General features: G+C 38.0%; 1 protein-coding gene across 2 annotated transcripts; it reads right to left on the reverse strand.

The window, feature by feature from the left end:
• Window positions 1-8,827: 8,827 nt before the first annotated feature.
• Window positions 8,828-19,029, reverse strand: RPLP2 (ribosomal protein lateral stalk subunit P2). Of its 2 annotated transcripts, none has more exons than XM_081313184.1 (5): window positions 18,942-19,029; window positions 17,425-17,548; window positions 13,349-13,397; window positions 9,481-9,576; window positions 8,828-8,938 (listed from the first exon to the last, which is right to left on the reverse strand). In XM_081313184.1, exons 2-5 carry the CDS (start codon window positions 17,545-17,547, stop codon window positions 8,865-8,867), a joined length of 342 nt encoding a protein of 113 aa, XP_081169310.1. In that variant the 5' UTR covers window position 17,548; window positions 18,942-19,029; the 3' UTR covers window positions 8,828-8,864. The 2 variants fall into 2 exon arrangements, with proteins under 2 accessions (XP_081169310.1, XP_081169309.1); XM_081313183.1 differs by having other exon boundaries at window positions 8,828-8,941.
• Window positions 19,030-19,035: the final 6 nt, after the last annotated feature.

Here is a 19,035-nt window from a genome sequence, read left to right on the forward strand (position 1 = left end):
AGTGGAAGATAAGAAGGTGCGTGGCTTGTGTTAAATAGCAGGTTCTTTGGCGCAGGAATGAAGACGCAGAAAAGAGTACAGGGTAACTCATAGCTTTATTCGTGCAGAAACTACTGGGGAAATGGCTTTAACTAGCCGCAATACATAGTTTAGCCCATAGGCGGCAGCCAATAGGTTTGAATCAACCATTGCCGCCTGGAGATAGCCAATTGCAGCACAGGAGACTTGTAGTCTGGGTTGCTGGAGAGCCGTTAGCTGCTCCAGCAACCCAAGTGGTATTCCCTTAAAAAAGCCCAGTACATAACAGTTTGTGCAGAGGGAGGATTAGTGTTTATCTTCTTTTATGCTTCAGGGCATACTCTCCCCATCTCTTCCCAATCCTTACAGATAATCTCTACTTCCTCCAGTACTGGGCAAATTCGATTCCATGTAGCTCTAGAGAAGCCTGGCCCTGAGCAATACAGTATCCTGGAGAGTTGCAACAAGAGGGCCTCCTGGATGGAAGAGAATTGCCTTTGACCAAAATCATACGATTTTCTGGTGGGTAGGGGCTAGTTCTAATTAATCTTGCTATGAATCACACTGGGTACATAATGATAGCAGGAAATAAACATGCATAGGTTAGCTTCGCGAACTAGTATGAGGTCTTCTAGCACAGAGTACATCATGTACTTAACATTGTGACATTGAATAGTGAAGATAGGGGAAGAGCTGTGTTAGTCTGTGCCCATAACACAAGCAAAGTCTAAGTTGCATAAGCTTGAAGGTACTACCAAACTTAATGTCCCTTTTTCTGACATATTTACTATTGTTATGTCCATTTTTGTCAGAAGGACAAGTCTAACTGGCTATTCTGGAAGGCACTTACAACATATTAGTGCAGGGGTCTTCAAACTTGGCCCTTTTATGACTTGTGGACTTCAACTCCCAGAATTCCCCAGCCAGGCATTCTGGCTGAGGAATTCTAGGAGTAGAACTCCACAAGTCATAAAAGGGCCAAGTTTGAAGACCCCTGTATTATTGGAAACAGGCAGGAGAAGACCAGCTGCTTTATGACTACTAAGTGATCTCTGCACTTTATAGATCAGCAGTAAAATAAGTCATGATTGAAAGCACAAGACTCAATTTTCCTGGAACTCAGAAGAACCAATCAGATTCAAAATCCTCATGCAGCCCTGAAACACAATAAATTATTGTTTGTAGAATGAACCATAATTATCACAGTTCACATAATACATTCCTAAGCAAAAGGATATCATAGCTTAGTGAGATACGTGAACCACCAATAACAAACTTAGATTAGCCTGCTTCAAGTAATTGTGAAGGTTAAAGTGAAAAGACAATCATAGATACGAGTTTGAGACTAAAAAAAAAGGTCACCTTAAAGTATAATATTTTCCCAACTCAAATATTATTTTAATATAAGAAAAAAAGAAGCATCATGTTATTTCAACCCAGCTTTGGAGTACAAGGTTTAAAAATGGCTCCTCAATCTAGTCCTACAGCTGAATACTGATACCTAGAATTTTACTAGAAACCAGCTTTTAGGGAATAGGGCAGGGGTGTCAAACTCGCAATGTCACATGATGTGTCATGACATATTGCGACTTTTTTGCCATTGCTGGCAATGGGGTGGGTGTGGTTTCGCTATGATGCATCTGGCCCACAGGCCGACATTTTGACACCCCTGGAATAGGGGATGGCAAAGGGGTCATTATGTTCACTTTTTTTTTAATCCCATTTATATCCCGCCCTTCTCCGAAGACTCAGGATGGCTTACAATTTAAAGCACAAATCAATGTGCTTAGCAATAGCCTTCATTCTATGTATATGCCTGCTTATTAGGGCTTTCCCCCCCCAAGCAGCATTATTACAAAGTCAGCTTAATTGCCCCCAACAATCTGGGTCCTCATTTTACCTACCTCGGAAGGATGGAAGGCTGAGTCAACCTTGAGCCTGGTGGGATGCGAACCTGCAATAATTGCAGGCAGCTGGTGTTACTTAAGGAGGCATTAGCCCGCTGCTCCACCAAACTTCATTCAGTAATTGAAGATTGATGCCCTAAGCTATTATCAAACCATTTATTTTATTCCTTAAAGGAAGACTGGGTCCTTTTCCTCTGAAAATTGGAAAAGAGACTTTGATTTGTTGAGAAAAAGATAATGAAAGATGATGACAGTTTTGTTTTGCTCTATGTCCTTAGCTTCCTTTTTCCAGCATTCAGAGAAATGCTCGTCAGAGGTGATGTATTTAGAACAAAAATCTTCTACTTGGCTGATCAAGAAGCTAGAAACCCTCTTGATGGTTTCCCCCACTTACATTTCCTCAGGGGATTGTTCCTACGCAATCAGAGGGGGTGAAATGGAAATCTATAATTTCCATGTAAGCCTAATCTTTTTTTTCCAAGAAAAGACTGAAATCCAGGGGGATCTAGCTTTTATTTTATTTCTTGAAGATTATATATGGTTGAAGGAATAGCATGGCATAGTTCTTCATGACTGAAATCACTTATTGAGTTTTTGAGAAATTCCATAATTAAACCCAGGTAGAATTAAACTGGTTACAAACGAGTAGCATTGAACTGCAGATAATTTCCACGATGTTTTATAAAGTATTTTTGAAACTCCACTATTTTAAAAGTAATTATTATTCAGCCTCTAGCCATCTCTCTTTTTAGTTAGACCTTAATAAAATTAGAAGCATGAAGCAGTGATAGACCTTAAAGCAAGGATCCCCAAACTCCAGGCTATGGATGGATACCAGTTTGTGGCCTGTTAGGAACCAGGCCGCACAGCTGAAAGTGAGTGGCAGGCAAGCGAAATTGTAACATCTTGGGATCTAGGTTGCACGCTCCTCCCCCCACCGAGGAGAAATTGTCTTCTACAAGACCAGTCCCTGGTGCCGAAAAAGGTGGGGACCCCTACCTTAAAGCAGTGATAGACACGCCACAGACCACATGTGGGCCACTAATTCCATGTTCTCATCTTTAACCTGCTATCAAAAATACATTGTTGGCAGTCAGTATCCTGCTGGAGGTATTCCATTGTTGGTTCCACAATAGGTAAATCCGCTTTCTTATAGGGACGCAGTGGCTCAGTGGGTTAGGACGCTGAGCTTGTTAATCAGAAGGTCGGCAGTTTGGCGGGTCGAATCCTGAGTGCCACGTAACAGAGTGAGCGCCTGTTACTCGTCCCAGCTTCTGCCAACCTAGCAGTTCGAAAGCACCTAAAAATGCAAGTAGAAAAATAGGGACCACTACGGTGGGAAGGTAACAGCGTTCTGTGCGCCTTTGGCATCTAGTCATGCCAGCCACATGACCATGGAGACGTCCTCGGACAAGCGCTGGCTCTTTGAAACGGAGATGAGCACTGGCCCCTAGAGTTGGAAACGACTAGCACACATGTGCGGGGGAACCTTTACCTTTTTACCTTATAGGCAATAAATACACTTTCCATTTATGGTTTCCAATATACCCATGGAATAAATGATGTCTGAAGTGAAGGCAAGTCAATTTAAAGAGTGGGCAGAGTCAATCAAGATTTTCCTTCTTTTGGACATGTGCTTTTAAAAAGTGAGGGCTCCTCTCTATTTAGTCTGAGCTCTTTCTCTTTCATCACAGGAGAAAGGAATCTCTCCTGACTGGACTCTACAAGATAAGAACCCACCACTCAGTCCTACTAAAACTAGTGAATCAGAAGTAGTACCTATCTAGGAAAATGTAGAGATAGAGGTGAATCAGGATAATTAAAATATGATATTAAGGGTCGATCTTAGCTACTGGTTTTTAACCTTACTTTTATATTGTTTTATATATAGTGTGTTTATAAAGGACCTTCTTTCTGGCAGGACATTTTCCTTTCTCCTTTCTTCATCATAATTTTCATGCTAACCTGGTTCCTTAATTGTTAATATATATATACCGGTAATAAACAAGTATACATTTTACTAGTAGTACATGATTCTGCAAGAGAAGTAACCTACCATAATATGCCTTGCAGCTCTGACTAGAAATGAGAGATGGAATAAAAAGCTGGAGGATCTTCCTCTTTCTCCACCAAAGGACAAATGGGGCGAAAATTTGCCCCATAAGAAATATGACGATTACACCTTCCTCAATTTTGAGAGGCTGCAACAGTAGAGACTTAAGGCCTTGGTAATGGAGGGGGGTGGTGGAAAATCAAATAAAAAACATGTCTGAGATGGTACACAGATCTTGTGGGCCCGCGGTAGCATCTCAAAGGAAAGAGAAGCAACAGTGGGAGACAGTCATGAGAAGGAACTAGAGGGGTTAACTCTCCACACTCCCACACATGAAAGTGCTGTCACAATGTCCATCTGGCAATAAAGCAACTAACTTGAACCAATAATTAGTTCTTTGGAAATGAATGAGAACTTAAGGTAGTGCTCCTTAGTTGAGATAAACATGGCTTAAGCCAAACCAACCAGAATACTGAATGAACAGGCATTACAGCAATGAAAATGGATCACATAGCCAGTTTGTATCTAGAAAAGGCCACAGCTGGTAGAAAATGCTGTGTGCCACTTGGCTCTCATGAGGCAGTATTGGATCTTAAGAGCACTTCGAACACTGTCTTTCTGTGATAATTCTGGACTGGAGAATGATATATCTGCCCTGGCTCATACTCTTACTGATAGGATTCCAGTACCCGTTTTGATTCTCATCTGGCCTATTTTTTTCATCAAGAAGACTCCTGAAGATTATGAGAGATGTTTGTGCTTGGGCGATGTCTCCAGGTCTAATTGAAAGCACTGCCGTTGAATGCTTATGTGAAAGTCAGTACAATTAACTAAGAACATTTAAACTTTGATAGTTCTGATGGGTCAAGTTACATAAATTCATACAAGGTAATCTGATCTTTCAAAAGTACATGGCTTTTAAGCAATTTGAATAACCCATGGGAATGGACTTACGCTTTTTTCTCTTTCAAGGCTACAGAACAGATTTAAGCAGATTGTTCCGCCAGAGTCAAGATCAGAGAATGTTTATTAAAGTATAACATGCTCGTTTTAGAAATCATTGCTCATAACTAAAATATTTTTATGGCATTTTATCTACACACTAAACTCTCGTATCTATCACTTTTAACTGGGCAAAGTGGTGGACCATAGGGCAAAGCATTCTCAACCAAGGTACCTCAAATGGGCTAACTTACAGAATGGGAGCAAAATTTGGGGCCCATGACTCCCATGGAATTGAAATTTGACAAAATACAAAATGTCATAAAACTTTTTCTGTGGTCAACTTTTGATGTTTGTGCTGTACAGTGCAACATAGGCTACTTTCAAAGCAGATAGAATATCTCTGAATTTTTAAGAATTTCCACAATAGAAACTTTGCCATTGTTAAAGGGATTGAGGAATCTGGTAAGGAAATATATCTGAGGTGATCACTCAGATGACAGGTTGTCTAGTTTTATGTTATATTTATTAGCTTTTATTAAAGTGTATGTACTTTTTAAAATCTAAAGTTCATTTCAGTTCAATTAATAACTGAATTTATTCTAAAACAGTATTTGGTTAACAATTCTCTTGCTGATAGACAGGTTATAAGTTGCCTCATTGAATCTTTATGATCACTGAGTAATTGGAAAGATATTTTAATATCTCTTCCAGTAAATCCTGGATAAGTAGCATAGCTTCTTACGCAAAATCATTTCATGATATTAACCACATCCCAGTTTAATATTTTAATCAATCTGTGAACTATGGAAAGAAAATTGGCAGTAGTAGTTGGACCAGAATGCTTTCTTACATGTAAATATTTTAAACATAATTGTGTGTGGCTGAGGAACTGTCAGATGTGGTTGCTTATATCTGAGTAGCTGCATGAATGAAGCTGAGATAACAGTAACTTTCATCTCTGAAATGGATTTTAGTAACTTTTCTATGGGTTGCTTCATTTCAAGTTCTTTGATCTTTGCATGGAGGTATCCAATATTATTTTTTTACAATGATGTGTCAGAAACAAAATAGGAGGTAAAGCCATGACATACAATAAAACAGAATGAACTGAGATTTAAATAGAACTCCATTAAATGGAGACATTTTAAAGACTTGCTGTAGATTTAGTATTTCTACTGTTATATCACATGAAAAATTACAATGGTAAATTTGGGCAGAATGTCATCAACCACACTCATGCCTTAAAGGAGGGAAAAGCAGATTATGCATCCATAATATTGGGGCCAGACTGGTGCAAAGAACACGATGTCTTAGATCAGTCATTTTCTCTTAACCAAATGAACTAAGGATTAAATGCGAATTCACTTGGAGCCTTTAATAAATCTCTGTAACTGAACTCTGATCTTCTACAGCCCACGCTATTGTTTTATAGCACGAACATGGAGTTACATTTTTACCTGTGTTTTATGTACATACATTGAAAGTTTACATTTTGGACTGATTCAGGGTGCATATTGGCATCCTACAAAAAACTGAATTGTTATTTTTAAACTCTATTTTATATATAACCTGTTCTAACAAGATGCAGTATTTGTACACTAATAAAACTAAACTATGATCAGCATTAGATTGTACTCAGTTTCAATTTCACTTGAAACAAAACACTTAATGAGAGAACTTAAAAATCTAAACAGGATGAGAATTGACACTACAAGGAAATCCTAGGTCTGTAGCTAAATTGTGAAGTAGGAAGTCTATAAAAAAGGCAGTGGAAAACCACTTCCATAGTACTGCCCAGAAAGAACATAATTGTATTCATTTAGTCACCATGACAAAGCTTGATCTTAAGGCAACTTAGTTCATGTTTAAAGCATAGTATTGGTTAATTTGGAAGCTGATGTGTATTTGGGATGCAAAGACAGAAAAATCTCCATCTGAGGTCCGTGTCAACTTGTAGATAATGGAATATATAACAGGACTCTAATGACATCCATATTTGGGATGTAGAATCTTACAAGTAGGTTTCTAATTAATCCCCATCTGCTCCAATAATTTTTGTATATAAAAAAAGTTTCTTGAATTGGCTTGGAAAGCAACTGGCAGATAGCAGTTACCTATCTGGGTGATGAAATGTCTGCAAGCAAACAACCAGGCTCAGAGAACACCAAGGACTGTTTATTTACAATTTCATGGCAGCAACCTCCTCACATTAGGCACTAGCTATAGTTTCCAAACCTTTTAAAGGGAAAGACTGTATAGAGCACATTACATAGAATATTCTGAACTCATCAAAGAGGTAGCTTTCTTGAGAAGTCCCTAATGCTAGGAAAATTGGAAGAATGACCAGCATGAAGGCAAACAGGCTTTGTTGCAGTGCAATGGGTGCACTATTGAAAGGTCTTCAATTTAGGCAATAATTAAAAGCTGATTACAGGAATTAAAACTATGTCTTCTTCTCCAGAAAGGTGCCCAACTGAAGATGCACAAATGCATTTCTAGTGTTACCACCTTTTCTCACTGCCAACATTGGTTAACGAAATACTGAGCATTCTGCTCAAATGCTTGGTGCTTCATTGGGGGTATAACTATTCTATTTTCTATTCTTAACTTTGGATGGCTTGTTTACTGATGGGCCCTTTGTTTTTATTAAATCCCAATGTGTTCACCACATCCAATATTTTACTGTATTTCTGAATGGGAACCTCCAGGCTATCTTTTTAGATGTAACAATTTTAATAGTTATTAAAAAGTTCTGAATTAATTACATCAATTGGATTTAGGCCAATTAAATACAAACATGAAAATCCTTTACAGGAGAAGATTGTCTTTATAAAATTGTTGAGAAGATACCCCAGTTAGGTAATCTGTTGGAATAAAATATATTTGCGATTCAGAAAATAACCCCAGAAAACCAGTGTCTCAGAAAGCAAGAAATGCTGCATCTAAGTAACCAAAATAAGCTTTGCATGCAGCTTCCTGGAACATTTAGGTACATTAGGAAAAGGAATTCTATTTACAACCTAGATATTGAGTGCTCAATATTTTGATAATAAACCATGATGTGCAAAATCGAATACACAGACATAAATTTGTTGTTAGTTGCGAAGCTGTGTCTGACCCATTGCGACCCCATGGACAACTTTCCTCCAGGCCTTCCTGTCCTCTACCATCTTCTGGAGTCCATTTAAGCTCACGCCTACTGCTTCAGTGACTCCATCCAGCCACCTCATTCTGTCATTCCGTTCTTCTCTTGCCCGCAATCTTTCCCAGCATTAGGCTCAAATAGCTAATACCTAATACTCCTTCCTATTTTCCCCACAACAATCCTGTGAGGTCATGTTATATTAGTTCTCACTTTGTTCAAGTTAGCAAGTCCTCTATTTGTATTAAGAATATTAAAACAAGCTGGTGAAATAGCAATGCCAACTTCTGTCATATGGTCACATAATGGCATTTTGGAACTGGCAGCAGAGTCTAGGATCTAGTCTGTAAGGGAGTACTTTATCACGGACAGACTATTAAATACCAACTCAAAAATCACAAGCTATAATGTAGCTTGGTTCTAGCTTAGTTACTATGTCAAACCAGCCACGGTAACCGTAATCCATGGTTTATGGTTGAATTTCGAAAGAACCCAATTAACTGATGAGCTAACGCAGGAAACCAGTACAGTAGTTTTGTAATGTATAAACTCAAGGTAATTTTGTTATAAATTTAACAAAGAGAAGGGTTTATTTTCTACTAGAAAGCATTTTAAGTTTTAAAATGGTCATAACCTTTAAAAAGTGACAAAATATTCAAAACGCATCATAATGAATACACAACATCATTCTGTTTTCTTTGGGTAAGTCCAACTTTCGAAGTACTATTAACCAAGCTTATAAATTAACAAAACAATGCAAAATCTCTGAAAAATATTTATTACAGATTAACTCTTAATTTTAGTCAAATAATCCAAAACCCATATCATCATCAGATTCTTCAGACTCTTCTTTCTTTTCCTCTTTCTTTTCTTCTGCTGAAAAGACAAAGTCAATTAGTCAAGAATTTTGAATGCTACAAAGATATAGGTTTATTCTAAGTAAAGCTGCCTTCAAAGTAAGACATTAAGAATAACCAATAATTAGGATTTAGAACAAATGTACCAAGCCAGAAGATGGGATTTGCTAACAGGATTAAGCTCAGGCACAGAATGTACTGTGTATAAATTTAACTGCTTTTTACAATCATGTACCAATGAAAGAATAATAGAAATGGCTGGATATCTACGTTATAATTTCAAAATGATGTACAATTAGAAGTGAACAACTTAAACTGCTGAAATATTTTGTCTTATAACAATTTTTCAGAGATTAGCATATTCCTAAAAACAGCTTTTTACATAGAACTATTCGTGTCTGTCTTTAAATGCAACAAGGGCGTTTTATAGGCTGGACAAGTAAACTGTTTCATTGCTCAGTAAAAATAGCAAACTTCAAGGGACTTATTTGTAGAAGATAAGCTCAGTTTGAAGTTTGCCCACCCAAAATATTTGTTTTCATGATAAATTATACTTACCAGCAGCTGGTGCAGGCCCTCCAGCTGGAGCAGCAGACCCTCCAGAGGAAACCGCTACAGCCCCACCAGCTGGCATGCTAGCAAGCTTGCTATTACCTAGAGGAGAATAAACCAGAAAGATGACATATTGCATATAAAATTTGCCAGGCAAAAGTGAAATTAACATCCAAAGACAATCAGCTGCAAAACAATTAAATTTACAGCACTCCTACCACTCCTTCCTCAGCTTGATTCCATATTCCCCTCCTTCATGCTACCTCAGCTTATTTCTGACAATGATGTAAAGTGAACTATGAACTTTGTAACTGATAGGTTAGTCAGCATCCTTGTGGCTTATTTGATCTAGACCAGTGGTAGATAAGTTTTTCGCTATGATTTATTCGTTTGCAGTAGCAACACAAGGCCAAGCTTAGAACTGGCAAAGAGTACCAAGCAACTGCATAAGTAATATGATGGATGGGCCACTGAGATATAAACATTTGCTACAGATTAATGCCAATAGTTCTAGGGAAGTTGGAAATACGGTATTTCCCTTGTGAGCAATGAGATGACTTTGGCTTTCAGAAGCATGATGGCAAGGGCAAAATGCCTGTTCTCTATTTCTAGGAATGCATATCTAAAGTGTACCATGTTTTCAAGCCCCAAAAGTAAACATGTTTTACTAAAAAGAATATAATTTAGATATAGTTAAGTACTTTCTCAGAACAGATAGAGAAAAAAACTTTTTATTGCTCTAACAGTTTGTTGCATTAGTCTTCCTAGAGACAAACCTAAATACACTATTATCAGATGACATTCAGATGACTCTGATTTGCCAGCTTTTCATAGAACATTAAGTCCAGGATGTTTTCCTGAGAACCGAGCTTAGAAAGTAAGCATATGAATTCTGAATAGGGAAGGTAAAAATTTATTTTGGATGTTTTTTCATTGTGTTTAAAAAGTTTTATTGCTTTAATTATATATTTTTTGGATTGTAAGCTGACCAGAGTCATTGAGATGGGCAGCTATAAAAATTGAATAAATAAAAAAGTGACAACTAGAGCATAGAAGACTTGAGTCAAAATACTGTGCTGAACAAAGAATACTGTATTGAATATAGGGTATATGTAGTAACAAAATCCTTTTAATTTAAGTGAGAAGTTAAAAAAAACTTGGGATATCAGATGTTCAAATAAGTAAGTGAAGGAGAGTACCATGAAAACCTAAGGGACCCCAGAGATGGGATGGGGATTTTGTCCTCAATAGATATTTTGAACAACCAATAAAGACAAGCTAAGAACAGATTTCATTATTAAGTACAGACATTTCAAATTAGCAGAACACATTTTCAGGGATGTGCAGACACTAGGTTACAAGGCAGAAGCAATTTCCCTAGTAGCTGCAACTTTGACAAAATAAGTCAGCTGGAAGGCTGCAGGTGACACAGAAGAAAGTACTGGGGTCTAATTTTATTTTTGCTACTTGTTTTTTTTAGCAAATATGGATGAACTTAAGGATAAGGGTTAGTGAGGAAAGCTTCTGGGAGATTAGCTTCATTTAACTGTAAAAAGAAAAAAACAACTAAAGAAACCAGAAATAAACAGCATGCTTCAAGAGCCTGGAATCAGAGAAAACAGTGTTGGGATGTAGTTGTAAAAAGCAAAATTTATCTAGAAGGGGCAGGGAGAAAAACATGGTATGTTTAAAAAGCAGCATAAAAGAAAGAATGCACATAAGATATTATTAAAACAATTAAATATATACAGCATACAGAAAATGCCAGTAACAGAGGGCACCTGACAAAATGAAATAGCAGATGAAAGGGTAATTAAGTAGATGCTTTGAAAGCTTCAAATCTTTTATGTGATGAAGGATATTAGGCCTAGAGTAGGATGAAGCCGGCAACAGAACATAGGCCTTTGTATAGCAGAGGATGCTGAATAAATGTTATGAGAATAAAACTTTCCTTTGACTTGCATTCCACTAATTAACCATTAATTTAGTTTTCAAAACAAAAGGTTAATTTTTCTAGTAATTTGTTGAGAACATCCTCTATATGAACAGATCACAGCATGTATCTGTTTTTAAGAGAGTTCCTCTAAATTAATGTAGTCCACCAGCGAAGCCCATCAGGTAACAGATAAGCCTGTGAGAATTAGGATGGACCTATTTCATGTATAATACATAAAGAGAATGCAATAATCCCCCATTGCAAGATGCATGCACTGAAGATGCTCTGGGGCCTATTTTGATTGCAGAATCCCAACCAAGGACTACACTACTCCTCCTAAATATTGCAGATGCAAGGAAATTATGCTAGTGCTGTTGCAAGATTTCCTCATGTTAATTTTATCTATACCTTCTTCTTTCTCAAGGGAAAATCAGAGAATATAATCAGTCAAAATGATTTTTACAAATGTAACACCAGGATCAGCTAATTTCCCCAACTCTATCTTTCCACTCAAGGGAGGAGGACACAGTGTTTATGCATTCAATAACAGCTAATTTATCAATGATTCTACCCCCATTGTCCTTTCCCCTCAGTCCAGTCTGCAGGTTTCCCAAAGGGAGAAGATATGCATTTAGATGTATCACTTTTCTTGATGAGAGAGAACATAAGAGAATGTTGATTCCCTATTCTCAGGCAGAGAAAATGAATGACGTTAGGGGTAAAGCTTAACAAAGTGATTGATAAACTATTCACCTTTTGATGTCATTCACTCTGCCAAATTACACTTTAATTACAGGTAGTCCTCCACTTACAACAGTTCATTTAGTGACCATTCAAAGTTACATCAGTGAAAAAAATGACTGTTGACCACTGCAACATCCCCATGGTCACATGATCAAAACTGAGATGGCTGACAACTGAGTCATATTTATGATGGTTACAGTGTCCCAGTCATGTGATCACCTGTTACAACCTTGCGACAAGCAAAAGTCAATGGGAACCCCAATTCACTTAACAATCATGCTACTAACTTAGCAGCTGCAGTGATTCACTTAACAATTGGAGCAAGAACGGTTGTAACATGGGACAAAACTCACTTAACTCTCTCGCTTAGTAACTGTTCTGTACCAGCCTGCTACCGGCCCTGCAGAAAGGGCAGGGACAACCCCTTTTACAAGAAGGCAAGAGGCTGGAACTAAGCCTGCCAAATTTATTAACATAAAAACATAAACAGAGCAAAGAGAACAAACACGAACCATGAAACAGGAGCTATTCAAACGGTTGCCTTCAGCAAACCAGCCCTCCCACACATTCCCCTTTTAAACAGTTCAGGGCGTGGCTTCTCTCTGCCTCCTTCCAAGGTGCCCCATTGCCTTCCTCTGTTTACTCCTGATTGACTGCCTCCTGCGTCGGGCGTCCTTGAACAGGGCCAGCTGTGGGTCATCTTCATCCACGCTGTCAGGCTCACACAGCTGAGTCTGCGTCGTGACCAGATGGGAGGGGCCTGGCTGAGGGCTCTCATCAGCAAGCTCTCCAACACCCTCAACAAGCTCTCCAACACCCCCCTCCTCCTCCTCTGAATCGTTCGACCCAACTGCCGCACCCACAGGCTGACCCTGAATCACAACAGTAACAAAGTTTGGGCTCAGTTGTAGCTGTAAGTCGAGGACCACTGTACATGCAAAAATATTTAAGCCAAATCCAGTTAAAAAACCTTTGGCTACTAAGTTTATTTCTAAAATTATTTTCCATCAATGTATTTTGCACTATATGCCCCAAGCTGTACTGTGGAGACCAATTTTTGATTCTCCAAATGATCTGGAAACTCATTGGATGATTTGAGGCCAAACACTATTTCTTATCCCAGCCTATTTTACAGGGATGTCTTTGGAAAAGTAAAACATTAAGAAACACAGTATAGAAACATAATCATCTCACCTTGGGCAATGACATCTTCAATATTTTTCCCATTTAATTCACTAATTACCTGTAGAAAATAAAATTAAGGAGTTAATTTAACAGCTAAGCAGCTAGTTTGATGTAGTGGTGATAGTGCTACCCTAGAAATCAGGAGATGGAGTTCTAGGCCTGCCTTAGGAATAAAAGCTGACTTTGGACCAGTCATTCTCTTTTAACCTGACCAACCTCACAGGGCTGTTGTGGGAACATAGGACGCAGAAGGATTAGGTATGTTTATTGCATTATATATATATTAAAAGGTTGGGATAAAAATCTAATAGTAATAATAAACATGGTGCTGCATCTGTGCTCTTGAAAAAAAACGTGTCTGTCTCCTATTAGGATGGGAACAATCACTTGAGCTATTTCCACAAATTGCAGAATAAATAATCTGCAAATTCTCAATATTAAGCTCTATAAAGCAGATTACAAATATCATCACAATAAACATAAAAGACGATAACTCACATTTGACTCAAAATAAGCCATTGGTTCCATCTACTACATTTCCTATGAAAAGTATTTCTGTAGAACTATATCTTGTTTGTTTGAATCTAAAATATTATCATTCTCTGCATTACCCCAAAGCAAGCAGTATTTATGTTACTCTTGGCCATCTCGACTACGTTCCCTATTAACAGTTTAGTTAAATAATTCAATACTACTTCAGAGATGAGCATTTATCAGCAAGAGGCCTCAAAACCAGCATATACAGTATAAGAAAAATTGTACAATATATGAATTAAAAAATCACATCCTATACAAAACAATGCACATATTTCCAAAGGTTTTAAGAGCCTTCTGGCTTGCAATTTGGCAACATCCAATAAGCAGAATTAACTGGGGTGGGGGAGAAACTAGGAAAAAAAAATCAGTGGTACAACCTACCCTGGAAATATTACAGTACACATGTAAACAGACCGTAGTTTTTTAAAACAATTTTTAAACTATAAGCAATGTTTTTTTCTGGAATTTTAAAAAAATTTGAATTGATACTGCAATTTTTAAGAGACTGAGCAATGTATTATACATAGTACTTGCTTAGTAGCTACAATTGGGACTGACAACTCTGCCTCCAAACAAAACATCACGTGAGTTATGTCATTTCCCATTTGGTTGCTATGCAGGTCTTTGTGGGACATTAAGTGAGACATATGACTTGCCATCTTACGGCCAACTTTGCCACTGACTTTACTTGTTGAACACCAGCTGTAAAACTTGTGGGGATGCTACAAAGGTTGTAAATATAAGTACTGGTCGTAAAGTTACCTTTTTACCACCCTTGTAACCTCAAAAGGTTGCTAAACAGGGCTGCTGTTAAGCGAGGACTACCTGTGTTCAACTGAATGTTCCAATTTAATGGAGAATAATAATTTAGCCTGAACACTTTGAAGCAGGGTAACATCAATATGGCTTCTTTCATTGTCTTATAAATCAAGGTAGCAAAGTGTTTTTTTGCAAATCTATTTTTAGCATGATATAATCAGCTGGAAAAATAAATAGCAATTATTGAATAAATATCTGCAGCTGTTTACTAATTAAAACTTTGAGCAAATTGTTTACATGACATTTGTTTTGTATTATAAAAAGTAATACAAATATTAAAAAAATAATTGGTTTTTAGCGTGTCAACCTGGGAGTAGCTGCACTCTGCCACAATAACCTTATCATCTCCCTTGGTTGCATTATGTAATATTGAAATTGTACTTAACCTTAAAATACTTTTTAGTAATAGCTCCCATGCACTGCAACAAGCTCCCTCTTGGGTCACATTTGGCAGCATCCTTCCAAGCATATTCCGTAAGACTGTTACCACCATCCCATTCTAATGTGCCTTTGAATTTGGGTAATAGTGGATGGCCATTACACTGGTTATAATACGTACATTGGACATTATATTTTATATTTATTTATTCTTTTACTCTGTTTTGATTCTGGAGTCTCCACTGATGGTGAATACTGCAAATTAATTAACTAATTCCAATGATCACATTTTAGTAATATGAAAGCACAATACCTAAGCTATTTAGATTTTGAAACAGAAATTAAAGTATTTTTGATACAAGGCTTAGAGGAAAATTAAATCACCTCACTTTAAATAGGGTTTAAATAAACTTATGGGACTTATAGGATATTGCAGAACCAGCTATCACTGGCTCTGTACAGGATGCAATTTTTTCATGAACTGTCCCACTTTTTTCACTTTTAGGAAAAGGAAAGTTTTCACTGTGCTAAGTAACAAAACCAGCCCCATCTTGTTTCATGCAGAGATAGTTATTATACTTTGAACTGCTCTTTGGAGAAGGCATTTAAAGTTTACAGGCTCTAGCCTGAAATATAGTGTGAGAGAAAAATTTCCTCAACCTAACAGAATTCAACAAATAAAAGCTGTTTTGCAGGAACAATATTGCACATATTCCTCTATAGCTTTTCCTGCTCAAATAGAAAATATTTCACAATTTCACAAAGTCTGCCACTAAGCCAGATTTATAAATTTATAAACCATAGTAGATGAATTACCTCAACACAGTAAACTAAGCCAATCAAACCACATTACGCCTCTATGTCAGCTCAGCCTTCTAGTGATTTTGCAATAAATTATAATGAATCAAACCTAGCTTAATATAATACATGTTGGATTCAGACAAAATCATATTTAAGGCTACTGAAAGCAATATGAACAGCTAATTAGGAGTAACTTGAGTGCAACTGATTTAAGCAGGGCTATCATATTGCATGCAATTCTATTTTATCTACCTGGAAATACAAGGGCAATTCGGAAATAAACCTCTGTTTATCAATGACACTCACAGATACAGAACTTTTATTATACACATTAGAAAACTACATTTTTCTACATAATCGCCATTCAAATTGAGGCACTTGCAATAACGTCTTACAAGGTTTGAAATTTCTTAGTTAGCAGATGCCTGGTGCCAAATCTGGGCTATGGGGGGGCGTAATCAAAAACATCCCAATGGAACTTCTTCAAAAGTTCTTGGGTGCATCTAGCGATGTGCGGGTGAGCATAACCGTGAATCACCACTACACCGGAAGTCAGCATGCCCTGACACTTGTTATGGATGGCTTGTGTTTCCGTAATGTTTCACAGACTTCTGAATTGATGGTCGAACCACGCTCCATGAACTTCATTAGCAGTACTCCTTTGGCATCTTCATTTTGGCAGGATTTTCTATGGCACCACTTCCAGTGTGGTGTTAGTTCACAATAATGCTCGCCCGCACACCCCTAGACGCACCTAAGAACTTTTGAAGCAGTTCCGTTGGGATGTTTTTGATCACACACCCCCATAGCCCAGATTTGGCACCGAGCAACTACTGCTAAGGAAGTTGTAAGACATTATGACAAGTGCCTCAATTTGAATGGTGATTATGTCAGAAAATAATGTAATGTTGTAGTTTTCTAATGTGTATAATTAAAGTTCTGTATCTGTGTCTGTCATTGATAACCAAATGTAGGTTTATTTCTGAATTGCCCTCGTAGCTTTAACTGAACTCAAAGGACTTTATTTCTCAATAAACATTAAAAACTACCCTATATTCAAGCACATGATCAGAATAGGCCACCTAAGCTTTACAATTCCAGTCTATTTCATTCCAAGACTCAGGAAGATACTATTTAATCTACTGCAGGCATGTCAAATTCGTGATGTCGCATGACGTATTGCGACTTTTCCCCCATTGCCGGCAATGGTGTGGGCGACGTTTCAGTATGATGCATCTGGCCCGTGGGCCGGCAGTTTGACATGCCTGATCTACTGCAACAACACACATAGAATCTCTCAATTACTCCAAATCACTAACTAATTCTGAATAGTGGAAGTCAGTTATAGTGTGATGGCTTCAAAACCTCAAGGGGTCTCTATAGAAAATAAGCCATCCTAATTACAACTAGGAACACATGTTGTAAACCTTCATGTCACCCACTTAATAACTGTGAAGATTACACTTATAAAATAGGTGTTTCATGTGTCTCTGAATGATGGCTCAGGAAAGCAAACAATAATAATACATATATTATGTATCTAGTCTCACCTTATTCACACGTTCATCATCTGTCTCAATGCCTACACTATCAAGAATTTTCTTCAAATCTTTTGAGCTTGGAGAGTCATTGCCACCAAGGACAGCAAGAAGGTAAGCTGCAACGTAACGCATTCTGTGAAGAGAAAAGCAAACATTTGTGTATTTGAACAGCAGTATATTTCTTAAATCTAGGACGGACTATATACTGTCTCAATTTCCTGAAGACCATATACACTACTCTCATAATTGTGATTCCATTTATACCTAAAATCCAACCCTAGTCATTTCACATGAAGTGTGAATGATCTAAGCTAACCTTTCCAGTTCAGTCTCCTCTAGGTATGGAAATTAAAAATTAAAGCTTTGGGGGGGGGGAATTTTGAGCAGTAAAATTCAACATCCTGGAGAATAAGTACACCATAAAGGTAAAGGTTCCCCCGCACATGCGTGCTAGTCGTTTCCAACTCTAGGGGCCAGTGCTCATGTCCGTTTCAAAGCCGAAGAGCCAGCGCTTGTCCGAGGACGTCTCCGTGGTCATGTGGCTGGCATGACTAGACGCCAAAGGCGCATGGAACGCTGTTACCTTCCCACCGGAGTGGTCCCTATTTTTCTAGTTGCATTTTTACGTGCTTTCGAACTGCTAGGTTGGCAGAAGCTGGGACGAGTAACAGGCGCTCACTCTGTTACGCGGCACTCGGGATTAGCGTCCTAACCCACTGAGCCACCACGTCCCTGTAAGTACAGCATATATTTTGTAAATTCTGATGTTATCACTTTTTATTCTTAAAGAATAATATAGCTGGTATTTAAAAGAATACTGAACTTAGAAAGTCACTGCTTATTAATAAAATAAAAAGACTAGATTAGCTAGACACTATCTTCCAGCTATAAAATAAAAACTGAGCAATGCAAGTTCAAAGGAAGATTCGAAAAGGCAGTACTGATCTGTATTGTCTTCTATCACTATGCTAAAGATAATACAATGGCTACATTTAAAAACTAGTAGCTGGGGGAAAAAACGTATTTGAATCAGCTTAAACTCTGTAAAGAGATGATTGGCTTTTAAACTGGAGGTTGTTTCTCAAGGTATTTTTGGAAGACTGTCTCTCTCCCACGCAGAAGAGAAAGTATAGCTCCTGATTTATCCAAGCTCCCTTTTAGATACTGTTCCCACTTTTTAGAATTCCACAGGCATTTTGTTTTAACTTATTTTTCGAAAAGCGCGTTTTTAATATTCAGTGTTCGAGTACAGTATAAATCCAGTGGCTTAATCCAAACATTCTTTGTTTTTACTGCATCTTATCTTTTTTTTTATTTCATAGACCACCGCGATTAAGCCATCCGGTTCCTCACGCTAATTCGAGAAGCACATGGCCGCCATGTCACCTCCTCCATCCAGGCCCAGGCTACGCTTCTCGGCCTTTCTCCCGTAGATATAGACCCGCAGCGGAACAAAGCCTGACCCCCACGTCTTGTGAACACCCCACGGCCACGGAGGCGCCGGCTTCCAGCCTGCCGCTACTTACTTCCCCGCGTTGTCCGCGCAAAAGGCCAGGCCTCAGACCGCGCGCTCCCTATCACGGCAACAGCCAAAAAGAAAGGGCGGAGCCTATCAAGTAA

This window comes from Vipera berus (genome assembly GCF_964194415.1).
Source record: "Vipera berus genome assembly, chromosome: 1".
In the NCBI taxonomy this organism is placed as follows: domain Eukaryota; kingdom Metazoa; phylum Chordata; class Lepidosauria; order Squamata; family Viperidae; genus Vipera; species Vipera berus.

Coding starts and splice junctions, on each gene's coding strand:
- RPLP2 (XM_081313183.1), bottom strand. CDS start 17,547: ATGCGTTACGTTGCAGCTTACCTTCTTGCTGTCCTTGGTGGCAATGAC. Junction 13,398..17,424: donor ATGATGAACGTGTGAATAAG/GTGAGACTAGAT, acceptor TATTTTCTACAG/GTAATTAGTGAATTAAATGG. Junction 8,942..9,480: donor AGGGCCTGCACCAGCTGCTG/GTAAGTATAATT, acceptor TTGTCTTTTCAG/CAGAAGAAAAGAAAGAGGAA.